The following is a 24,024-nucleotide window of genomic DNA, read 5'->3' as shown; positions in this document are numbered from 1 at the left end:
TGTTCAATGCAATTGAACACTACTACTTCCCAAAAGAACTACTCACAAAAGAGTATTCTTCTTGCAGTTCTCTATGGGTTTCTATAGCATACTGTGTTTTTGCTTGCATTTGCAAAGGCAGGAGTCTCCATACATCTCTGGAGGATTAATTGAAGTGTTAGTCTTCTATATGTGATTGTTTGGGGGTCCTTTTCTTCTACTGAGTAAAATAGCAGTGGGCAACCCCTGATTCTCACTTTGCAGAAGGCATAGGGGAAAAAAAAATGCATCTGGTTTTTGTCACTTATATGTCACTTATATCCGCAGGTGCAAACTGATGGAAATAATTTGATAAGCTTTTCCTTCCTGCAGTAAGTGCAAGACACCATTATAGTGTTCAAGAATGAGGAAGAGAGAATGTGCTCAAGAGAGGAAGAGGCAATTCCAGCCAGGAAGTTCTTGTCAGTCCCTGATGTTAGTCACTCTTCCTGGTCTAGGCAGGAATTTCTTTGTCCAGTTTTGTCTGAACCAAGTGGGGCCTAAGACAAGCAAACACGAGGTATTCTTTGACTTAGTTTTCCATCTTTGAGGGTTCTGTTTTCTTGTTTGATTTGTATTTTCCTTGTTTCACCTGAAAATTAGTACTTCTGCTCTTCTGGCACGGAGGTGTTTCCTCTGGGTGTGCTGCTCTGCTGTTGGCTGCCTGTATCTTCCCCAGAAAAAGCTCCATTGCTCTCTTGTCATATGGGTGTAGGATGTGGAGCACCGCAATGAATGGCACTATAAAAATGTAATAGAGTTATGCTGGTTGTGTGTATATATAGTGCTCTGTGAAATAAATTACTAATGAAGTGCAGTGTCATTTAGGCTTTATTACTGCTTCACACAGAAGAACCCCGTGATGAATGATCTTTTGTCATGTCTGTCATAAACACCATTTTTCTGGGTGGTGTAACTCCTCCTCCTCAAATCTTAATGAGCTGAAACTTGTCGTGCATGTGTCAGTTGGAATAAGCATTTTTGAGAAACCATTAGTTAAGGGAGTTGAGGTTTTCTTGTTTTATTTTGTTGTGTTAAATATAAATAATTAACATCTCACTGAACGCGGTCACTCCAGTATGTTCAGAAGAAGTTCAGGACAAAGTCAGGACCTTCCCAGGAAGTCTTTTCTGCATTTTCTTTTGCTTTTAAGTTTTGTGATTGTTATCAGGGAGTCATAGGAACCCCTTATGGGAACACGGAACAAAGGCCCTTTGGAGTGATGTCTCAAGGTGCAGTAAGTTGGGATCACCAACTTATCTGCTGATGTTGGTGATACCCTTTTTCCTACTCCAGCTAGGTTTTTGCAGGCACAGAACTCTAGGATTGTTGCCTCACTTTTTCCTTATGAAAAGATAAATTATATCATTAGCTATTCACAGTTCAAATTGTGCCTGTAATGCCTGTAAAACAAATTGGGGCAAGCTGGCAGTCACATAGTTGTTTCCTCAGGATTTTATTTAGTTTCATTAGTGTTGAGAATGAAATAATATGTGGACGTTGTTTACAGAATAGAAACCCTGACCTGGATTTGCCTGTTCATAGGGCTTCTCTGGAATTTTGGATGCTTGGAAAACGGGAACCTCATGCCTAGAATCTGGACATCCAGATTTTCAGCTCTTTTTCAACCTAATGCACTTAAGGTTCAAAAACCTTAATGCTGCTCTGCTGTGGAAGCCTGGCAGGAGGTTCCCCAGGAGAACTAGGTGACCTAGCTGACAATAAACAGAGGTGTTGGTATCAAAAGCAAAGGCTCTGCACAAAAGATGTCAATTATCAAAAAACCCTACAAAGACTTTTTTTTTTTTTTTTTTGCTGTCAGCTCTAATCAGAACATCCATAGCTGAAGAACAATGGATTTTGATCAAAGAAATCTACCTTTGATATTGATACATCAAGGTGATGATTATGCGTAACAGAAACCTTGCTAACCATGCAAATACAGGAAATTTCTCTCTTTATCTGGATTTTTATAGTGCATCAGAATCTCTTTAAGGTGAATACTAATTAAACCATGTAGGTTGTGCAAGGATGTGTGTGACAGGCTCTGGAAAAGACAGGTAGCAGCAATAGCTTCTTTGCATGAGCTTTCCTTGTTGCTGCTATTGGGACAGTCCAATTCCTGCTATTAAAAACAGGGAAAGGGGAAGAGGAAGGGAAGTATGACTGTTTAGTCAAACTTCTCCAGGAACAGGAATACTGCCTCATCTGCCCTGTGCCAGAGAGCTCAGGTGATTTCCTTCACCCTCAGAGGCCTGAACAAAATGGCTCCTAAAAAATACAGCTTTCCAGACTCTGCAAATGCTTAACTACTTTCTGATCTTTAATGTAATTTCCCTTCTTGTATTTTCTCTTGCAGGGGTTCTTCTAAGCTTCTTATGGTTTACAACTGCATTGCCCTTTTTACCCTAGGATGGGAATTTTCTCTTGTAGATATAGCTGTGAAGGATCCTAGGGCTTCCTGAGACCTTTGAGAAATTTGCCATGCCATTTTATCTGACAAATAAAGGAATTTAAAACAGTAAATGATGTCCAGCCAAAATCGTATCCTCTCTTAGCTCTACTTGCTTGGTGGAACAAATTTTAGAAAACTCTTATTTTCCGCCTTGACTCAATCTACAGTTTATAGATAATCAAGAGAGTTTTTTAAATACAGAATTCTAAACTTGGAAGGAATTTTTAGAAAGTGATATAGAGAATTCCATTTCAAAGACACTGCTTTCATGCAGTTTGAGTGTGTTTAATATCTGTTACTGCCATTTGAACAACAGTATGTAACAGATAGCCTTTGATTTGCTATGCCCAAGTTACTCAAGAGTCTTTGGTGTACCAGTTCGAGCACCTCAGTGGAGAGAGGCAATGAATAATACCAAAAAATACAAAAGAAATTACAGTTGTACAAGACAAGGAAAAGGGTCTGTCAACTCCCATTCTGACACGTAGTATTTATTTTACTACTGGAGTACAAAAGAATAAAATAAATACTATTTAGTGTATTTTTTACTCTATATAACGTGTGTGTTAGAAGAGAGCAGGCGAAGCCGCGTGTTCGCGGTTCCTTCCCCCTGGCAGTGTCACCCCCTTCGTGGTTGCTCTCAGCTTCATCTCTGCTTTCAGGTCACGCTGCCATTGTCCTTTCTGCCTTTCCTTTGTAAGACAGCAAACTGTACAAAAATTATTCGTGTGTGTATTATTTGCTCCCAACTTTGTTTTGCATTTCTCTCCATGGAATTACTGTGCTGTAATAGCTAAATGGTTGCCTTGTTTTATGTTAGTTGCCTTTCCTGCTAATATTCCAACCTTTTAATTGTGCTTTTCAATTCTCAAAGCTCAATTTTCAAAGCTATTGAGTTTTCTGTTATTTATTTTAATGTTCGTGTAAAAGTTTGTGTTTTACTCTGAAATAGTTTTAAGGTTATTACAAAATCACTCAGAGGAGAACATTTAAGTAGGTTGAATGTAACATATGTTTCTGCACCTAAGCACGAGTAGGCATATTAAAAAAGCTGTTAAATTGGCACCCTTCTGTGTGTAGTAATTGAAGGTCATTCTGTGCCACATTTCTCCCTTTAACTGACATGTTTTCTTAGGTTTTATTGGTTAACGCGGACAGGGTAACATTGCTGTAATGTGCTTTATTTATACAGCTTTCTAGGGTAGTTTTAGGCTAGATGGATGAAGAAATTCCGAAATGTGTGAGCTGTCTTTCCAGCTCTCCCTCCCGAGCCCTGCCTTTCAGGGCTGTTTGGAGAGGTTACTCCCCTCGCCAGGCCCCGCTGTCCTGGAGCTCCCTCCTTTTCAGCAAACCCCGCGGGACGGATCGTGTAGTTCAGAAGTGTGGATTGGTGTTTTCCAGCATGCAGCGTGGATGGTCTTGTTGTGGAACCTTGTTGTTCAAAGTCTCTTGTTGTAGAATCTCGCCTTTACAAGCAATGATTGCAGAGCGTTCTCAGAGCTCTTGCAATCGCACTGGTGTGTAGCAAGGCCCAGCTTAGCTAAAAGCTGAAAAGCTAAAGCTCTGGTGGGTGCTGGATTCCAAGAGCTGTGGCTCTCCCCAGCGTCCTTTGCCATAAGTGCTTCTGGGGTGAGACAGGCCCCGACCCCCTGCTCGTTTTCCTCGTGTGAGCTGTTGAAGTGTTCACTCCTCTAGCCTTCTCTCAAGGCTAGACAAAATACAAGTTTTATAAAAATACAGGTTTTATAAAGCACTCTGCATGGCTGTTACCACCCTCCCCACGCATCCAATACCACTGCCATTTGTGTTAGTACGAGCGCTTGGGAAAGAGAAATCCTGCCCACCACGAGGAAACTACAAATGCACTTTTAAAAACTCCGTGCTAGGAAGCGCTGTGGGAGTGTGTGTGGAGCATAATAGTTATGTGTATGGACACAAGGGACTGGCGTGCTTCAAATTATGTGTCCAAGGAAGTGTGGCAGCACTGCAAGATACAGCATTTGAGCTGTTCCTTCCTGGTCAAGGAGTGACAATTAAGTGACAGACCTGGTCTGCAGCGCCTCCAAGGTCACCAGTGTGGGGCTGCACTGGAATTACAGGGGGAACAGAATATTCCTAAGAATATTGAGTTAAAAGATAGCCGAGGACCTAAACACAGGATGTTGCCTGCCGGTGATGGGAAAAGGAGAGCAAGCTGGAACGACCCATCCATCCTGCTGCCTATTCTCTCCTCTTTCCCTCCGTTGTTTTCACTCTGCCTCCTTCAGTGTCATAAATTCGGGATGAGATAAGATTAGCAGACAGTTGTCTAACATTGCATTTACTTTACTATTTACTTTACAATTTTTTAAAAAATATTTCACCCTAGCTTAAAGACAAAGGGAAAAAGTGAGTGAGTTTTTTTTGAACAGTCATTTCAGAAGATGACTCTTCTTTGTCTTAGAATTATCTGAGTTCACATTTTCTTTTATGTTTTTCCTAAAAGCATATAGGTAGGCAGTGTGTTCTAATAACTAGAGAAAAGGGACAGGACACATGTTCATTTCTGCCATTTATGACAAATAACTGACCAGTGTTAGATCCATAGCATCCCCTCACCTCCTGTTTATCCAGGTCAAGGCATATATGTTTTGTTTTATCAAAAGGTAAATTAAGAGACTCTATCTGCTTACACCTGTTTTTCTATGTCTTCCCCAACATGTGAACATTGCTGAATAATGGAACAATTTTTACGTTTGCAAAACCGCCAACCCTTTTATTTTTTATTTTTAAACAAGTTTCATACATGCTGTCTTGATCACAGCCTATGGATTTTTTTCCCGCCAGACTTTTATACCTATTTTAGTACCTTTATAAATATTTGTAGTTTTTTTACATGTTCTGGCATGCTTTGGTTTGCTACTTGTATGACGGATACAATAGAAATACAAGTTTTATTTGCAATTTCTCTAACAATTTAAATGCCGTTTGCTACACCTTCTGGTTTTCCTTATATTTCATTTGTTTTTTGCTTCATTTTAAAACACGCTTTATCTCTCCTTTTTTCCAAGTTTATTATTGTGTATAAATTTTTCATTTTTATTTCTCGCATCTCAGCTCGACAGGATCAGATCCCATTGTTGTTTTTGACACTACAGTGCATTGGAATGAATATAGCTGTCCCACGTGTCTTCTTGATTTAGACAAGGTCTAAATGAACATTTCATTTTGAAAACATATGTTTGCAATTCCTCAGTCTTAACTTGGCACATTTCCTGCTTTAGAAAAGAAGGAAAAGGTCTTTGTTGCTTTCTTCAAAGCTTCTTCTTCCTTTTCTCCTCTTCCTGTCAAAAACAAATAGTGCTGTAGTAGTAGATTTTATTTGTATGGATCAGTTACCTCGTAATGAGGACTAGATAAGATATAGGCATATTCTGGGCCAGGTGATACTGTGTAGAAAAGACAACTCTGAGAGCAGTTAGTAAATCTAATGCTTTTATTGCTGTATCCTTTCTTACAATTCTTATGAGTTTAAGTGACATCTGTTTTATGGTCACGACAGCAGAAAGATCCCAATCAGTTGCACCTACTCAGAAGCAATTTTCCTATACTCTGTTTTCCGTACTTTAAATTCTTCCTTTGTCGTCATCTTTAAACACATTGGATCTGTTTTGAGAGAGATTTTTCTTCAAGTCATAGCACTGTGTGTGAGTGTGTACAAGTATTTTGTGTTTAAGATGAGTGTCTAAATATTCCTTATCTTCAGGCAATGAAGTGGTTGCAATCCTTTTGTCTCTGCGTTTTTGGCAAGTCTTGGCTGTGTTTTTAAATGTTCTGCAGCTTCCAACTGCATTACTTCCCTCACATTCCTACCATCTGTGTCGTCAAGATCTGAAATATGTGTTTTGTGCTAAACTTGGTAATTTTAAACTTATTTACTATTCATTCTTCCTTTTTTTTTTCTCTCATCTATATCTATATTGCACTCTAGGTATTTTTTCCACCTGTTTTTTTTTCTTTCTTTATGAAACGATTACTGAAAGTTTGCCTTTCTTCAGGAAAGATACAGGAAAGACAAAAAGGGAGTGGGAGGATGGCCCTTTAGGTGAGCAGACTCTGGGTTTATTAAGGGATCCAGTCAGTGGTGTCCAGTTGGAGGCAGCTCTGGAGGGCAAAAGACCTCAGGAAAGCTGGCTATTCCATAAAAACAGCATCCCCCAGGGGATGGCCCCATCCTAACACTTGGGATAACAGGTATATGTATCAGGAGACCACCTTTGCTAAACAGGTAATGCATGGGGAAGGTCCAGTGCAAAAAGGCAAGTGAAGATGGATTTGGGAATGGGCTCCAAGGAGGGTTTTGGAAACACTACCCCAGCAGTCAGCTGGGGTAATCTGACTCGTTCTTACCCTTTCCAGGTAGTTCATTCTGTATCTGAAGATAACGTCTTTCCCTTTTCTATTTGTGTGATTTGTATTAGCCACCAAATCACAAATGAAGATTTATTAAAAAAAAAAAAAGGGCATTCCAAAAGTCATTATTTTCTTTCTCTCTCTTTTTTTTCTCCCCCACTAAAATATTTTGCAGAGACATACTTTGGATTTCATCCTTAATTCCTTAAATCAACCTCACACAGTTATTTATCTAAGAATTTATTGAGTCTAGTGTTTTTTTTTCTTTTTCTTGCTCACTGTACAGCAGCTTCCATTTGAGATGCTCTTGTTTTGCTGTCCTCAGCTTTTCTGTTGGCCCTGCTCACATAATTTTTTGGGGGGCCAATAATGTTACTTATTTAATCTTCATGTAGTTCCTTTTCCTGGATATCCAAAATGTCTTTCATGCTGCTTTGGAGGGAAACATGGTTATTGAATTAACCTGCAAATCTCCAGGTACTTCCTGTGTTCTGTCTTTCTATAAATGTTTCTCTGTGCAAGGTTTACCCCCAAATTTAGAGATAATCCAAACCTGAGCTCTATGATGAGGTATTCTAGACTAGATATTTAGGCTTAATGGTGATAGTGGCGATTTGGAGCAGGAAAAAACACATTGTTTTGCCCTGGAGATAATGATATGGTTTATTCCACTGATAGCTTCTAAATTAGCTTTGAAGAGATGGTGCAGCCATGATTGTGAATGGCACAGTGACACAAGAGCAACAAAGAGGCTGCATTAAGAGATAAAACACCATTTCATTAAATAAATAATATTATGTCATCATCTTGAATATTAACTATGGTCAATATGGCTATGGAAAGCATCCAGAAAAAAGGCAGTAAGAATTACATCAACCATAAAAAACTTTTTTTATATGAAAAATTACTGGATTGGGGCTTTTATTCCACCAGAATAAAATTAAATGTGAAGAGCAACATTTTGGATTACAGTCAAGTACAGTATTTCATTCAGTAAACAACTAACCGATGGAAGTCTCTTGCATGATAAAAGTAAGTATTGATTTGGGACAGATTTTATCATATAAATAGAAAATGGTTGATGCATATACATAAGTAGCAGCCGCAGTTGCATTAAATGGGCTAAAATACTTAGGAGAAATAAAGATCCCCTTTGTCAGTCATATTCCAGCCATGTTAAATAGAAATACCAAGCTTGGGCTTCACCAGCTTTCCTAGGGATCAGCCGTTACGGGATCCTTCGCAGCTTTCCTTCCATGATCCCTCCTTTATGATTTTGCAAGGGTCACTTGAACACTGAACCTTTGATTTCATCTGGTTTCATGGGCAACATATGGTACCACTCCTATAATAGGGACTCCTGAAAAATGCAGTTTCTTTGCTTAACGTGGAGTTGTGTAGCAGAAGAACTGTCAGTTTATCACAAATACTGCCATTGTTTAACAGAACTTACAGATTTTCTGTGACAACTACAGCTGCTTTTCCTCTCCTTCCCCAGGCACATTCACACTCATTCTCTATTAGACTTGCCAACTGTTTCAACATCCTTTTAGTTTGGTTCCATTTATCACAGTCTCTTTGAATTGGAGTTGTGTGCACAGAAAAATGACTTTCAGAGAGGTAATGGCATACTGGAACAGTCAGCAGTATCCTGTAGGAAATGAAACCTTCCCCAGTGATTTTCGTAGTAGAAGTACATGCAAGTTTCCCTAAAAGTGTTTCTCAGATGGATACACGTTAAGTTTTATAGCTGACAACTACTATTTGACAGGGAGAACTTCAGTCGTGGAAAACTCCTCGACACCAGTAGCTTCCAGATCCTTAGCCAGCGTTTTGAGCCGGAGAGTCACTCTTACTTTAAAGAACTCTGGCTTAGAGAAATGGAAGTAGATCTTGCTAGAGGTTTTTGAAGACTATGTGAAACAGAAATTAAGCAATCCAGAGATTGACAAGAGCAAATATAAGCAAGTTCCTTTATTAGTACCTTGTCCATTTTGCAATAGTAGCAAGTTTTTCTAAAATAAGTTTTTCTAAAAAAAAGTTTTTCTAAAAAAACTTGCTACTATTATGGACAAAGCCTACAGCCTTCTAGTACTCTTTGCTGCCATGCTAGAGATGTATTATATATTTTCAAGTGATAGTCTTACAAGTGGTAGCAGACTCTAAATTATTTATGAACCTTTTAAAGACCTCTTTATATATCAACATAGTAAATACGCTTTAAAATGATCCTGAGAGGGTGTTTTACCTGGTCTTCTCTGCCTTAAGGGAGAATCAGCCATGTCTGCTGTTTGTGGTGCTTGTCTCATCTGGTTTTGACTCTCCAGTGATGGAAGCTCCACAACTTCTCCCAGTGATTGAATCTAGTGCTTCACTTTCTGTAAAATGGGAATCCTTTTCCGCAGGATCTGCTTTGAGCCCGTTACTCACTGCTCTCTGTTCACTGTGTTCGTGTAGCAGGAGCCTTCGAACATGAAGGCAGGAACCCCACCTCCATGTTCCCTTTTCGTGGGACATAACCCTCCTTAATGCCGTCTGCATAGAGATAGGACCCTAAATCTGGGGACAATCTCATTTCTTTTCTCTACACTTTATACTGATTCCGAATTAGAACAATCAAAATTAAGCATATGACTCCAACTCTGATGCTAAGTAACACCAAGCATGGCAGAATTGCTTTTATGTTTTACTCATTACTTCCATTTATAACACCTAGTGCCTTGCTCATCTTTTTGCAATCATATGTCAACTTTGGCTTATATTCAGTTTTGATCAGCCTACATATTCATACTCTGCAAATCCTTCTCTGCAGAAGGATTATTTAGCCAGTCAGTCAAGTTTCGGAGATCCATTTTGTATTTATTTAATGAATTACTACTTCTCGGCTTCTGGAACTTTGCATCTCCCTATACTGAGTTGTCCTACTCTACCCCATTGTTTCCAAAGTAATTTTCAAAGTTGTTGAGAGAATTCTCAATTTTAGTTCTAGCTTTCATCGTGCACTCAGTTTCTTTCAGGTTCATACTATTTGCAAATTCCTTCCCCTTTTTTTCGTTGTTGTTTTTGTGTCCCTGCAATGCATCCCTCTGATAAGAAGTAAATAGTGTTTCTGAGTCTCTCAGTTTTCTAGCAGTTCTGCAGTCACCTAATTGCAATCTTATCTAGTTCATATATCTGAGATTGGTTAAGAAAACAGCATGTCACATGGTGTTGTTAAAACTCTTGTTTCAGCACCAGGCCTCTGATGCTGTCAGCAATTAGAATGATTTGATATGATTTGTTCTTGACAAATCTATGTTGGCTGTTGCTCAGCTTCTTGTTATCTTCCAAGCAGTTGTGTATAGTGCAAGTTCATGTTGTTTCATCGTTGCATATATTCTCCAGGACGTAAAGGTGGGCGGACCAAGCAGGATTTTAAAACATTGGCTTCTAGCAGCAACTGAGAGCGGTCTGTGATACGTACCTGGTACCTGGCTCCTTCGGAAGGGCACTGGTCCACTGTGGATTCTGGGATGTATCTGCCTGTTTGATAGGAACTTCTTAGGTTGCCCTTGGGCATCTCGGGAAGGATTAGAAGGCAGCACAGAGGCAGCAGAGTTGCCCTGAAGCTGGCTTAGTCTTCGAGAGACAATATGCATACATATTTACATAATACATGCGTGTATATATGTATATATTCCATATCTTTACTGCTGTCCCATTCTTCAGTGCTGTATGCACTCTGAAATGTGACTTCTGACAGTTCTGAAATAGATTCAGCATTGAACATTTAACTGGCTTAAGTCCATCAAGGCTAGCTGATTTGAATACATTTAAATAACATTTGCTCAGCTTCCTGCTTATTCAAGGGTGAGATCTTACCCTTTTGTTGCTGGTATTAATTGTATTAAGCACCTCAGTGTAACAGATTTTCAGTGAAGATGAATGCAAAAAAAAGCATTACATATATCAGTTTGTCTACATATCACTCTGCAATTTTTTCTCTTTTTCAGCCAGTGGACTAGCTGCTTCTTTCATCTTCTTGCTGCTAATGTACTTACAGAATTATTTCTTCACAGAGCGTGATGTTCCTTGCAGCTCATTTTGGCCCTTTGTGCCATGGCGTTCTGTGTATTCCTGCTCAGTAATTTGCCCTCATTTCCATTTTTTGCATGCCAGGAGATCAACAGTGAGTTCATAACCAAGACAGTCGGCTCTGCCTGTACAATCCCCGTTGTTCCTTAGCAGCACTCAGTGTGGTCAGTATTGTTTAATGAACAGTGAGGTTTCTTTAGCTGCTTTTTTTCACTTGCACAGAATTCCTAGGGGATTCCCATAGCTAATTCAGCATTTATATAAGTATGCCTATTTTTTTTTGTTCCATTCTTTTCTTTTCCATATTCTTTTCTTTTTGTCCTAAACAAGCTTTAGTCTTTTATATTACTATTAGTCATATGAATTATCACATCTCCATTTTGCCAATGAAGTCAAAATGTTGATTGTCAACTGAATCTTTCAAGTCCTCCTAAGTACCATTTATAGTCTTTGCATTAGTGTTCAGCCATCAAAGGCTAAAATAAATATACCACTGTTGTCATGTTGACCCCTTCTTTAACCTCTCCTTTTTTAAATAAACTTAGTTTTGGCAGTGATCCACAGCATTGTATTCTATACCTAATAGTTCTGGGGTTTGAGTTGTTTTTTATCTGCTCTGTTGGTTTAGTTTGAAGTGTGCCTCACTTGTGGGCTTGATTGGTGATTATGATTACCCCATGCATATAAATATGGCCAAAAGATTTTGGAGGAATTAAGTCTGTCTTTATAGCATGTTTCCTTGCTGTCCAGTGGCTTTTTTTCCAGCTTTCATTACCTATTGCTATACCTAAGTACAATCTGGGACATCAGCCCATGTTGAAGATGTCAAAGCTGTTCTGCCATTTCATCTATTCAAGCACAGGATCATTACAAGTTTATGTCTGTTATTAAAAACATTAGCAGGTCTTGGAGACTCCTTCTCATTTCTGATCTACTCACTGTCATTTCTGGCTGTATTTGGAGAGCAAAGGTAAATGGACATCCAAGCTCAATAAATAATCAGCAGAGTAGATGGATTTGCGGGTCTGACACCATCCAGAATTTTAGAACTCCCAAAGGGTTCTTCTATTGTCCTTACTCCCCTCGTTTCCCCTTTGCAATCCTGTTTGGAGGTAGTGAATCTCTCGGGTACTGGGAGCCCTGTCTTTTCTTCCTCTGTTCTTGGGATTAGTTGCTCTCTTTTGCTCTGGCAGATTTTGATTTGGACAGTATTTTCTATGTATAAGAACGTTGTATTAAGTGACTACGAGGGAGAGAGTTTTGTATTCTCTGACTCTATGTTTTGAGTCCGTTTTGCTGTTATATATAATTTTCACGCTTGCAAAACAGGCATTTGTACATGTAAACTCATTAATAGTGCCTGAAATTGTTTATTTAATATTTGCTTTTGTCCATTTTATATATGTTGTCTCCAACAGAATAGAAATATAGTCTTTGTATCCAGTGTAACAGACAAATGAACTTATTCTCTGCTATGTTAAGGCTCAGGAACATGTTTGTGACTGCTTATGCATGAGACATTTTGCCCAAATGTATCTGCAGAGTAGGTACCATGTTCTACTATGAATCACACAGTGTGTCTTTTTAAGTTTCGAGTTGTTCATGTCCTTTGGAAATGCATTAAATTATCTTTTTTGTCGTATTTTTAGAAGTATTAATGCAACTAATTTGTTACATTTTCCTGTTACTTTTTCCTGTTACTTTAACGTGTTGCTTCTTTAGCATATTTCTGTTGAGTTTCTGATCTCGTTGAGGCAGAGGATGGGATTCAGCTCTAGCGTGAGATGATTCCATTTGGATGTCTGCAGGTGTGCTGAATGTCTAAACTCCTGTGCAGATCTAGCCAACACACGGACAAGAGCTCTTGGAGAGCTATTTGGCTCACCCTGAAGTCGGTGCCTATTGACTGATTGACTGGATAGTTCTCAGCTCCATTGACTACGACCACGTCTAGGCATCTCTGCATTAGTTGCTTTAATCTGCAACTTCATTACACCCAGGAATGTTGCCACTCTCTGTGCCTTTCTAAGCTGTGTTTGGATAGAGCAGTAGGGCCTAGGTTGGGGTGCTTTTAGCACTGCGCTATAGAAATCGTAAATAGAAATGTTCATGACCTAATGAGGATTTTATTATTGAATGCTGGTTTGTAAACAGCAGGTTTCCACTGTGGTTGCTGGCAGACCATCCTGTTGACGGAAGCCCCTGGTCGCACGATGCAATGGGCCAGTTTTGATGGTGCACACAGAGATCTACCTGCATCACCTGGGGTCAGACTTGGTTCTTGTGCTGTCAGTGTTCCATTCCCATACCCGTTCAGGCAGCTTTGGAAAAATCTCACACCTACACCCAGAGTTTGTAGTAAGTTGTCCAATGGCTAAAAATACTGATTATTTACATCAGTTCTTGGGAGGCTAAAGCAATTTGAGTAGGAAGCCTGTTATTTTAAACAGTAGAGACTCCAAAAGAGATGGCAATTTGCTGCTGTCACAACATAAACTACCAAGCCTGGTGCTAATGAATTGTGAGATCCTTGTTTTTGTTTTTTTTCCAGCAAAGATACTGTGTCATGAAGAAGCAATTAATACCTCAGACTTCATGATGACCAGTAGGAAGTGGTAGAAGTGTATGGGCCAACAAACATGTGAATTTGCATGGATCAGGTTAATGGATGTGTAAGAAAGGCACAAAAATTAGTCATTAACGTGTGTTTTGGTACTCATCAGATTTACAGTGTCTGCATATCGTAGCTGAAGCTTGCTCATGTTGGGACATGAGTCGTTTTGCCACAGGCTTTTAGCTAACTATCCTTTTGCACCAAATTCGGCACTGTGGAGCAGCTGATAATGTTGGACATTAAAAACATTTCTCTTGATATTGGCTTTGGATTTAAGCTTTGTGATGAAGCAGGCTCACACTAACCAGCATACCCAACTATTTTAGAGCACCTAATTAGGAGCCTGGTCTCCACTAGGCTTCCTTTGCAACTGCTGAAGATAGAGGTGCTCCTCTGGATTGCAGAGCACCCAAGTTGTTTTTGTGTGCTTGGACTCGCACAGTTGTTTCTTGCAGGGTCTCTTCTGTATTGGTCAGGGAAAATACAGATAGGGCTTTTTGCTGTCACCTGCCAAACTTTGTTGTGTGATTATCGAGAGTAAAATAAGCCAGACCTGGAATGTTGTCTACTGGGCTGAGAAGGGCTTCGCTGTGAAATGTTGTGTCCAGAATGCAGTTGGTTTAGCTCTTTGTCCTATTCCAGTATAACACACGTGCTAATTTGATTCCTGCCTCCTGCCCAAAACTGAGATTTTAGTGTGAGAAAAGAAGCCGCCGTGAGCAAGTTTCTTACACGTGTCTGCCCTGTACCTGAAAGAAGGGAGACCACAGCACGTTCAGAAGGTCGCCCGCTGCGTTATCACGTCTGCAGCGCCTGACGCCTGGCGGGTCACTCCATGGAGGTGCCCAGTGCTAGAGAACACGGTTTGTTCCATGTTACAAAATGGCAATGGTGTCTTTCTACAGATAAATAACACACAGGCTTTTTTTTTAATGTGTGTAATGTAAACACTGCTAATCTTTTCAAGTTTAGTCTTTGGGAGTCTCCGTAGTGCAATGGATACGAGCTGTCATAATGTATTTACTCACAACTTCCCTCTTTCACCCATAATTGCTTTTAAATATCTTGGGGAAATGCTATGAATTATAGAGTTTTTTTTTTTCCCCAGCATAAATATAAAAGCACGAAGCCTAGTAGCAGTTTGTGAAGAGTGTATAATTACATGACTGATACAGACTCTTAATTTAGGTGCATCTTCACTTCTCTAGGTTTCTGTGTGTCCGTGTGGTGAAATTCTGTGACCAAATCACATGATATTCACATGCAGAAGCTCTCATATAAGAAACATTTGCTACTTCACAGGAACTACAGAGAGTAGATGGCAAGTAGTTTTATAAATACACAGGGACAACTTTGAATCACTTGAAAGAGGGATAGAAATAATAAATTTGCTAATTCCTTGCCTTGTACCTCACCTACCTATGCTGTATCCCTGCCAAAACACCAGTATGCATCTTCAGGCAGAGCTACACAAATAATCCCTGCCTCTTTGTCACGAGAGATTTTGCAGTTGAATTTGGAGCAAAAGAATTAAATAGTTGGTTAAAAAAAAAAAAAAAACCCTGTCAGCTTAGTTCTATGACAACTAGGTTGGACTTTTTAATGTTCTGTTATGCAAGCAGATGTTTTTTAGTAGATGAGTTGGGTGGTTTTGGTCTGCTTTCAGTAAAAAGAGGAACTTTTGACAGCCATTGTGAATTCTGCATAAAAGTATTAATTAAATTGTAGAACATAAATAATTCTACCATTGTAGAAAATCAGAAAAACAGAAATTCAGAGCCTAAGAGAATAAAACATAAACTTTTCAAGAAATGTTTGCTGTTCCAGCTCATTAACACACTGTCTCTGTTAGACAGCATTTCTTAAAGACCATAAAAATTAATAGTGTTTTTAAAGATCTACTATGTAGGCATGTTTATTGAAATTCTAATTTAGACATACTGGTTAATTGCATAGTTTCCATTGTCAGAGGACAGAGAAGTAAATAGACTCTTTTGCTTCAAAATTTTTAATTCCCCTTTCAGCTTTTTAACTTATGGAAATACATTTCTGAAAATGTATTTTCAGAATACATTTAATTACAAAGAATACCGAGAAATGTATTTTGTGAAAACACATTTTCTGAGTGAGATAAGATTTCAGTAGAGCAGCTATTAGCTAATATTGTAAGAAAAATATCTCTTGGTTCTTCTGAGTTCAACAGAACAGTATTTTTAGCCTGATTTCACATGCCTGGTGTATTGAGAAAAGGATTAAAACTTTTTTGTTAGTGTTGTCATTGTTTCTAGTAGATCTTTGTGAAGACCGATGATATCTGTGATGGAATGAGGTATTAAAAGACTTACTTTTTTCCTTAATTATTTGATTCTTTTCTGTTTGCTTTTCTGAAATAAAGTTTAGACTGTTCCTCTTCTTAATGCAGAGCTGAAGTAGTTGAGCAGTAGTGTTCCATGTTCTGAGATGGAAAGTGACTGCGTTATTCATTCATTCTCTGTGACTCAGTCTCAATTAGTAAGAGTGTTGTTCAGACAACTTCAATATCCAGATTTGAAAACCGTAATTATGTTTAGTTTCTATGGATCATTTTTGATCCTTTATCCTGGAAGATCCAAGAATCATAGAATCATTCTGGTTGGAAAAGACCTTCACAATCATCAAGCCCAACTGTAAACCCACCACCACCATACCTACTAAACCACAGAATCATAGAATCATAGAATGCTTAAGGTTGGAAGGGACCTCTAGGGTCATCTAGTCCACCATGTCCCTAAGTGCTTCTTCTACATATGTCTTGGACACTGCCAAGGACAGTGGCTCCACCACTTCCTTGGGGAGCCCCTTCCAATGCTTCATACTCTTTCCGTATAGAATTTTTTCCTAATATCTAACCTGAGCCTCTCTTGGCGCAACTTGAGGCCGTTTCCTCTTGTCATGAGTTATTTTGGACTTGGCCTTGTTCAACCTCATACAGTTGGCCTCAGCCCATCCACCCAATCTGTGCATATTCCTAGAGCCTTCTTACCCTCAAGCAGATCACCTCTTCCTCCTAGCTTGGTGTCACCTGCACCCTTGCTGAGGGTGCACTCAACCCATTCATCCAGATCATCCATAAGATAATAAAGTGGAGGGGCCCCAACACCGACCCCTGGAGAACACCGCCCGTGACCGGTCGCCAGCTGGATTCAACCCCCTTCACCACCACTGACTGGGCCCAGCCGTCACCCAGCAGAGTCCACCTGTCTAAGCTGCCAGCTTCTTCAGGAGGAGGCAGTGGGAGCCTGTGTCCAAGGCCTTCCTCATGTCAAGGTAGACCATGTCCACGGCCTTTCCCTCATCCACTGCGTGGGTCACCTGGCCACAGAAGGAGCTCAGGTTGGTGAGGCAGGACTTGCCTTTCATGAACACGTTTGGCTGGGCCTGATCCCCTGCGCTCGCCCTTGAGATGATCTGCTCCATAACGTTCCCCGATACCAAGGTCAGCCTGGATGATTGTGTTTTTCCATTGTTCAATTATATTTGCTTCTTTAAAATGAATATTTATATGGGATTTTGCTGGCTTTGTGACTGTTCACTGTTGTCCTCCCACACACACACACATAAAAATCTTCAAAGGAATCAAAAGTAGCTAAAAGGTGAAATTTCTTTGGCCATTTGCTCGTGGGTTACTTAGTCTGCTTTCTACTTAGTATTTCTTTCTTCCTTACAACATTTTTGGGTTTTTTCCTGTCATTTACTTGACCTCCTCATTGTGAGTTCCTTTTGCTTTTGTGCCATCCTCCCTTTTTCCTCTGAGCTTTGACTGAGTGAATACATTCTTCCTCTCCCATTCCCAGTACAGACATTCTTTGATCACAGATTTTCAAGCAGGTGTAGTAGCAAAGCAGTAGAGAGTGGCCAATTTTACTTCTTGCATTTTTATTCCAGAAGAAGTGCTGATTGGCATGCATTATTTTAGCAAATTTTGTCTGCTTAAAACGATTCCAAAGCTTTTTCCTATGCTGGTGGATTTTAAAGCTTACTCCCATGACATTCGACTGGAATGCTTTTGAATGTTTTGAATTTATTTGGTCCTACCCTGAGTTATGTTTACCAAGTCTAGCTAGTAATGGTGTTTTCATGCATCCCTCTATCCTGTTCTTTCAGCCTGAAATGACTTTTTCAGATCATGTTAAAATAGGTCACTGGCGGATCCTCCTCTACTTAATTAGCATGTTTCTGCTTCAGTATTATTCTATAATTTTCTGCCCAGCTTTTGGCTATTCCAGCTATGTTTTTCCTTAAAGCTTTCCTGGGCTCTGTGTGCCATGAGCAGAGCTCTTAGTACAACTTGTCTGCTTGATCACCAAAGTTATAGCCATCATGAAGTCAGCAGTTACTTCTCTTTGGGTTTGTTCATCTTGCTTTCCTTAGTTAAGCATCTTTAACCTCATTTGATATCTTGAAAATGTCGCTCCCTAATACTGGGAGGTTTTAACAACTAATAGCTGAAGTGGTGAATGCAGCATTCACAATGTTCTTTATGTCTTCAGCCGTGTCCACCAACGATCTCGTGTGCCATCGTTCTTAGCTGCCCTATACTATTAAACCGCTTCGCAGGTAAACCACTGTGATCTTCCTCTTAGCCCCTGCTTGTTGCTTTTTCTGGTCTGCAGGAGCTAAAGCCTTTTTATCTCTGTCCCTTCTAACACCTGCTTTTTGTTCTAAAATTACTGCCTATTTTTTTCTCTCAAGTTAGGAACAATTTGCTTAAATAATGAAAGAAAAAAAAATCTGAAAAAATCTTGACCATTAAAGCCTGGGCGTTAAATTCTTGGCTCTACTTAACATTTGAATTTGGTTGAGTCACTTTCTAGCATTTAGCTTGGAGTTTGCAGTTTCTTTTTCACACCTTATAAAAATTAAGTACACCAAAGCTCAGAACTTTTTCCAGGTTTATCAGCCAATATAATAAAAGATTCAGTAACTCTTCCTACAAACCTTACTTTTCTCGTATCCTATGGCAACACAGCTACAACAAAGTTAATGCTGTTCGTCTTATACTCACATGCTGATCTAACTTGGCAGTCTTAGTAATGCTCTTGATTTATGCAGTCTAGTGAAATAGCTCAGTCACACTTCGCTTGTAGTTTCAGATAGTGTCTACTGCAATTTTCAAAGGATTTCTGCTGAGAGGTGGTATTCTCCTTCTTGCTGTGCATTCTGACTTTGTATGAGATCTAGTGGTTGTATGGCCTTAGGATCAGTTGGATCATCTGGTTGATTTAACAGAACATCAGTGTCTGCAAACTATTACTTTCGTGTGGGAGTTGCTGATCGGACTAACAACTGTGTCTGTCCTGTGTATGACCAGCTGAGCAAAAGGATTTGGGAAGACCATGCCTTTCACAGCCAGCCTTTAGTTAGAGATTAAATTCAATAATAATAAATATGTGTATTTCATGTCACTGCGGAAATGTTACATATCCACCCTGCTCTTGAATAAAGTTCTGTGAACTGTTGGCAAAGCAAGGCCATCTAGCATGAGCTCCCAGGCAGTGCTGCAGGTTGGTGTCCAGCCGAGACCCCGGGGCTGTCCCGGCACGCGCAACATCCACTGCTTCCTTGCTGGAGTCCTTGGAGTTACTTGTCTGTCAGAGGGTTATCGCTCTGGTTCTCCTTTTACTACTCTGCAGGTTTTTGTTTTACTCATACATGCCCTTATTTTGGAACAGGACATGAACTAGGCGATAGGAAAATGAGCTAAAACTGCTCTGAAAGTGGGGCCAGAATTGTCAGTGAAATCCAGAGCTCACTGAGGGTGCTGGACATCATAGAATCATAGAATGCTTAGGGTTGGAAGGGACCTCTAGAGATCATCTAGTCCAACCCCCTGCACACGCAGGTCACCTAGAGCACGTGGCACAGGACTGCGTCCAAGCGGGTTTGAAGATCTCCAGAGAAGGAGACTCCACAACCTCTCTGGGCAGCCTGTTCCAGGGCTCTGGCACCCTCACTGGCAAGAAATTTTCCCTTAAGTTCCTGTGGAACTTTTGGTGCTTCAGTTTGTGGCCATTTCCTCTAGTCCTATCAGTGGCCACCAGATAAGTACCACTAAGTGCTCCTGTCACATCTGCTTCTTTCTGCCTCTTGATTTGAAACAGGTTCTGATAGGCAATATGACATAACTAAAATATGTGCTAATATGCTGGAAAAAATAAGGTATTTTGTTTTAAAAAATATGTTGTCAAACATTTATTTCTTATTTAACTCAAAAGGTATGAAATGAACCATAGTGAGGGTGAGTTTCAGTTCAGCAACAGTAATTCCTCCTTTTGCTGTTACCTCTCTTTATCTCTTTATTTACTTGCTTTTCTTGTTTCTTTCTGTATAGCCATAGTGGTGATGATACCCACTGCTAATTTATTCTGTTTAGTTACTTTTGCCAGTTAGTAAAATACTCGAAATACTTAAATAGTTGGACTGAAAAATACTTTAACAGTTGGAGATATTCTCACAAACTGAAAGTAAGTATCCAGTTCTATGGTACTGGGAAGCTCCATACTTAGATTGCTTTAAAAAGTAATTGCAGAAAACACTGTAAGATTTCTAATGATGTCAGATTGACTGTTTGGCAGACGCAAAAGGTAAAGATAATTATTGGTTATTTTTCTACAGATTTTACTGTTGATGCCTATAAAATTATGTGTGTAGTTGGTTTTGGTTTTAGTGATGAGCTTTGCTAAGGTTACTTGTCATCAATTCTGCTTCCAGTCCAGTATATTAGCTAATATGAGCACTAGGTTTATTTGGCATTGAGAAAGGCAGGAAAGTCACTGTCCTCGTTATATTTAATTAATTTGTTTTGCGCTGCATTCCAGGCAGACGCACAAGTACAATAATGGTCTTGATTTCCAATTGTATACAACAGCTCTAGCCATAATAGTCTCAAGATAGAGGGCTGTGATTAAAACATGTCAATCAAGTAGTCCTGATGACTGATTGCTGGTGAAGAGAGCGCATGGACGTGGATTAGGCCACTTGCATTTACAGCAACGACTATAATGAAAACGCTGTTTTGGTAGCAGTAGTTGATTTCCTTTGTTATTCCCACTGCCTTTCCCTCCCTATTTCCCTTAATTGGAACTTTATTCCTATGTGATCATAGTTGCAGCTATTTCTGACTGTCTTCTGCTGCCGTGGGCTTGTTTTCTAGATGGGAAGTGACGGAGTTTTGCGCCTCAGTAGTTCCGCTCTGAACAATGAATTCTTTGCATATGCAGCACAAGGGTGGAAACAACGATTGGCAGAAGGTAACTCCACTTGTTCTCCCATTTACCAGATATTCATTATTGTTGTGAAGGATGCCTTTGTTTCGCTGTTCGAGAAATACTTTTGGAATGGAAAATGTAATACAGCAGCAATTCAGCAATGAAAATATGCTGATGCCATTTTGAATTCTACAGCCTGCCATGGCAGCTTATTTTGACAGTTAGAAAAAAAATACAAAAACCGTTTTCATCACTGTCAGACTTGGAAACATAAATGCATGGGACTAAATCCTCCCAAAATACCTTGTAAATACTAGAGTTATATGCTAAACGAGATCTTTCTAGGTCAAACTCACTTTTGCTTTTCATCATTTTAATTTTGGCTTGCTGGATGACTGTAAGAGCATCATGTCATATGTGTATCTGTAATTTACAATGATCCTATTTTAGACTAAACCTTGACAACTTTTATTCAATATGTTAGTATTTGTTTTTTAGGAGAATTTACTCCAGAAATGCAGTTGCGCATCAGACAAGAGATTGAAAAGGAAAAGAAAACTGAACCTTGGAAAGAAAAATTCTTTGAAAGGTTTTATGGTGAAAAGTAAGTACTGAAGCAAATAAAAGCATTTTTTTTCATTTTCTTTTAGGAGGAAATGAAAATATAATTCTCTGCTTCACATAGCGCAGGCATATGCTGTAAAACTTAATAAGGCAGTTATCAAAGGCAGTCATTCCCCGTATAAGAAGCTGTGGGTAGAATTATAGCGGCATGTCTGCACTTGCATTACAATTGCATTTTTAAGGTTCATAACTCATCCATAAAAATTCATTCTGAGGAAAGTTTAGGACACAAGGCCTAAGCATATATTTTATTTTTATTTCTAAAGATAGCATAAGAGCAATTCTCTCCTCCTGTAAAATATAAAATCAGTCTCTGCAGAATAGAAGACTACTGGCTTGGTTTTAATTATTTTTCTAAGTTAGTTAGTTGTGAAAGCTTTTAAAATCAAATGGGGCTTTTGAGTGTTTGACCCAGATGCCCTTTCACTGGACTGAAAAGTGCAGCATGGAGAAAACACTGGTTAGAGACCAACCCCCCTGGAAGTGACACTAGCTGCTCTTATTTTGGAAGTGCGGTACAAAGAACAAATATTGGCTGAAGTGAGTTAGAAAATATCATTCCAGGTGCTCAGCTCAGGTGGCTCAGCACGATTTTCTTGATGCTGACACAGAGATTCTGCAACAGCTAAAGATGTAGCCCTTAAATTCTGTCTGTTTTAAAAATATGTTTTCCAAGATTTTCTTAAGATGTAAGAATGTTGCTTTTAAAGATGACATCTGAAAAGTTATTCCATCAATACTTTGCATTACATCTCTGTTAAAAAACTCAGAATAATATCACATTTTTATTTTAAGGTAGGTTTTAATGTAATTTCTTAATAACATTTAGTAGACAAAAATGTCCCAAAGGAACCATTATGATTTGAGAGTTCTTAATATTGTTGTTAGGTACGTTTTATTTAGGAAATCAGGAGCACTGAGAAGCCTACAAGTGAGCGATTAACTTAAAAGCTATAGCTCTGAATAAAGCATTTGTGTAACCAGCGGCTGCTGCTCTCAATCCACTGGTCTTGGACTACTAAAAAGTGTTGTGAAAACAGGGCAACAAATAGACAGATGACTATAGTGTTTACCTTGTTTATGTGCTTTCTCCTGGTATGAAAGCTATTTCTATTCCACCTTAAATATAAGGCAAGTTCTGTGGTCTTAGCATGGCAATTTTTTGTCATTGTTGTCAAGTGCTTAATTTCATATTTAAAAGCCTTGAGACCTCAATTTAGTCCAGCTCAATCCATTTCATATATCTATAAAAAAAAGCATTAATTAACTTGTTAGGTAAGCAGCATAATGGCTTCTCGTTATGCATGTCGAGATAAGTCATTTACAGATTCTGCACGAAGGAGGAAGCTGTGTCAGGTGCTGCCACAGAAAGTAGAAGTTTAATAACAACGAAGCACGAGCGGCTCATTCCAGCTAAAATGTATTCCCAAGGCACAAATGAGTATCACATGCACTGAGAATGTTACTCGGGATTTTGCAGAGCCAGGAGTCCTGCTGTGCCAGCTGAATGCTGGATGCTCTAGCAGTTGGCAGATAATAACTCAGTCTGCGGTGGTACATGTCATTTGGAATGATAGATTCCTGACATCCACATTGTTATGCAAAATGCCATATCCTGCATAATATCTGTTTGTGACTACAGAAGTGAATCTGGTTCCCCCTTCCCTCCCCTTCCCTCTCCCCACTTCTCTTGTTTCAGTTCCTTCTTTCTCCTGGCTAATATGCAGGCACCTTCCACTTCACAGCTGCTTGCCTGGTCTTTAGTATCTTTCCCCATTATTTACAGGCTGCCTGGTAGTTCTTGCTATAGTTACACCTGATAAAAATTCTTATCTTTTTTACTTCATCAGTTTTTAAAGTTGCTTTGAGTGTAATTGGGCTTTGTCTAATTTCAGTTTCGTTGGTGCTACTGAAGCAGCAGATTCTGAGAAGCTTTCTGAGCTGTTTTGCTGTGACTTTGGTAGTTTGGTCTTTAGGTACTCCATAACTAAATTCAGCTTTTACCTAAGGAAAGGATAATTAATAGAATCTTGGTAATCATTTTTACGGACTATGGAGCTCATGACTTTGAAAGGCTTCCATGTAGGCTCTCTGCACTGTTTTTTGTTTGCTCACATCTGTGCCCAGGCCGTTCAGCATGAGGCTGTCAATTGTAGTTTCCACACCTCCATTTTATGTTTTTTTTCCTGCTTTTGCAGTTCTGTTTCTCGTGGTGATTCCTCTTTTCCTCTCTCTGACTTTGTTTGAAAAACCAGGACTTCTGCAGTTGTTTATCGTTAACGTGCTGATGCGCGTTCCAGAAACGCACGTTCCTCTGGCTTTGCCCCCAGGATTGCAAGGGTTGTATTCCATGGCCTCGCTGTGTTATTTCTTTTCCCACTCTTGAGAGAGTTGGATGTCAAGATGGTGCTGTCAGACCACTGAATCAAAGGTTTATTTTGGGCATATTTCTTCTAAATTTTATTGCTGATTTAACCCTTCATTAATTTTTAATATTTTCCCTAGTTCTTCTCACAGCAGTAGAATATCAGCCTCTCTGAGTAGCTGTTTTGTCTTTTTTCTTTGATGAGTGGCTGCCCTAACTTTATCACTTGAATCCT

The 24,024-nt window shown here is 39.4% G+C and overlaps 1 protein-coding gene across 1 annotated transcript in view; it reads left to right on the top strand.

The window, feature by feature from the left end:
• ASXL3 (ASXL transcriptional regulator 3) overlaps positions 1-24,024 on the top strand; it is a 383,284-nt gene that overhangs the window by 30,784 nt on the left and 328,476 nt on the right. The window contains exons 7-8 of the mRNA XM_088536351.1: positions 20,746-20,842; positions 21,299-21,404. Of these exons, the coding sequence (XP_088392477.1) occupies positions 20,746-20,842; positions 21,299-21,404 (203 nt within the window). The remainder of the gene's footprint in view (positions 1-20,745; positions 20,843-21,298; positions 21,405-24,024) is intronic.

This window comes from Tinamus guttatus, unplaced genomic scaffold (assembly GCF_059628265.1).
Source record: "Tinamus guttatus ecotype Peru unplaced genomic scaffold, ASM5962826v1 Tinamus_guttatus_pri_ptg000659l, whole genome shotgun sequence".
In the NCBI taxonomy this organism is placed as follows: Eukaryota; Metazoa; Chordata; class Aves; order Tinamiformes; family Tinamidae; genus Tinamus; species Tinamus guttatus.
This window is presented reverse-complemented; position numbering and strand designations above follow the sequence as displayed.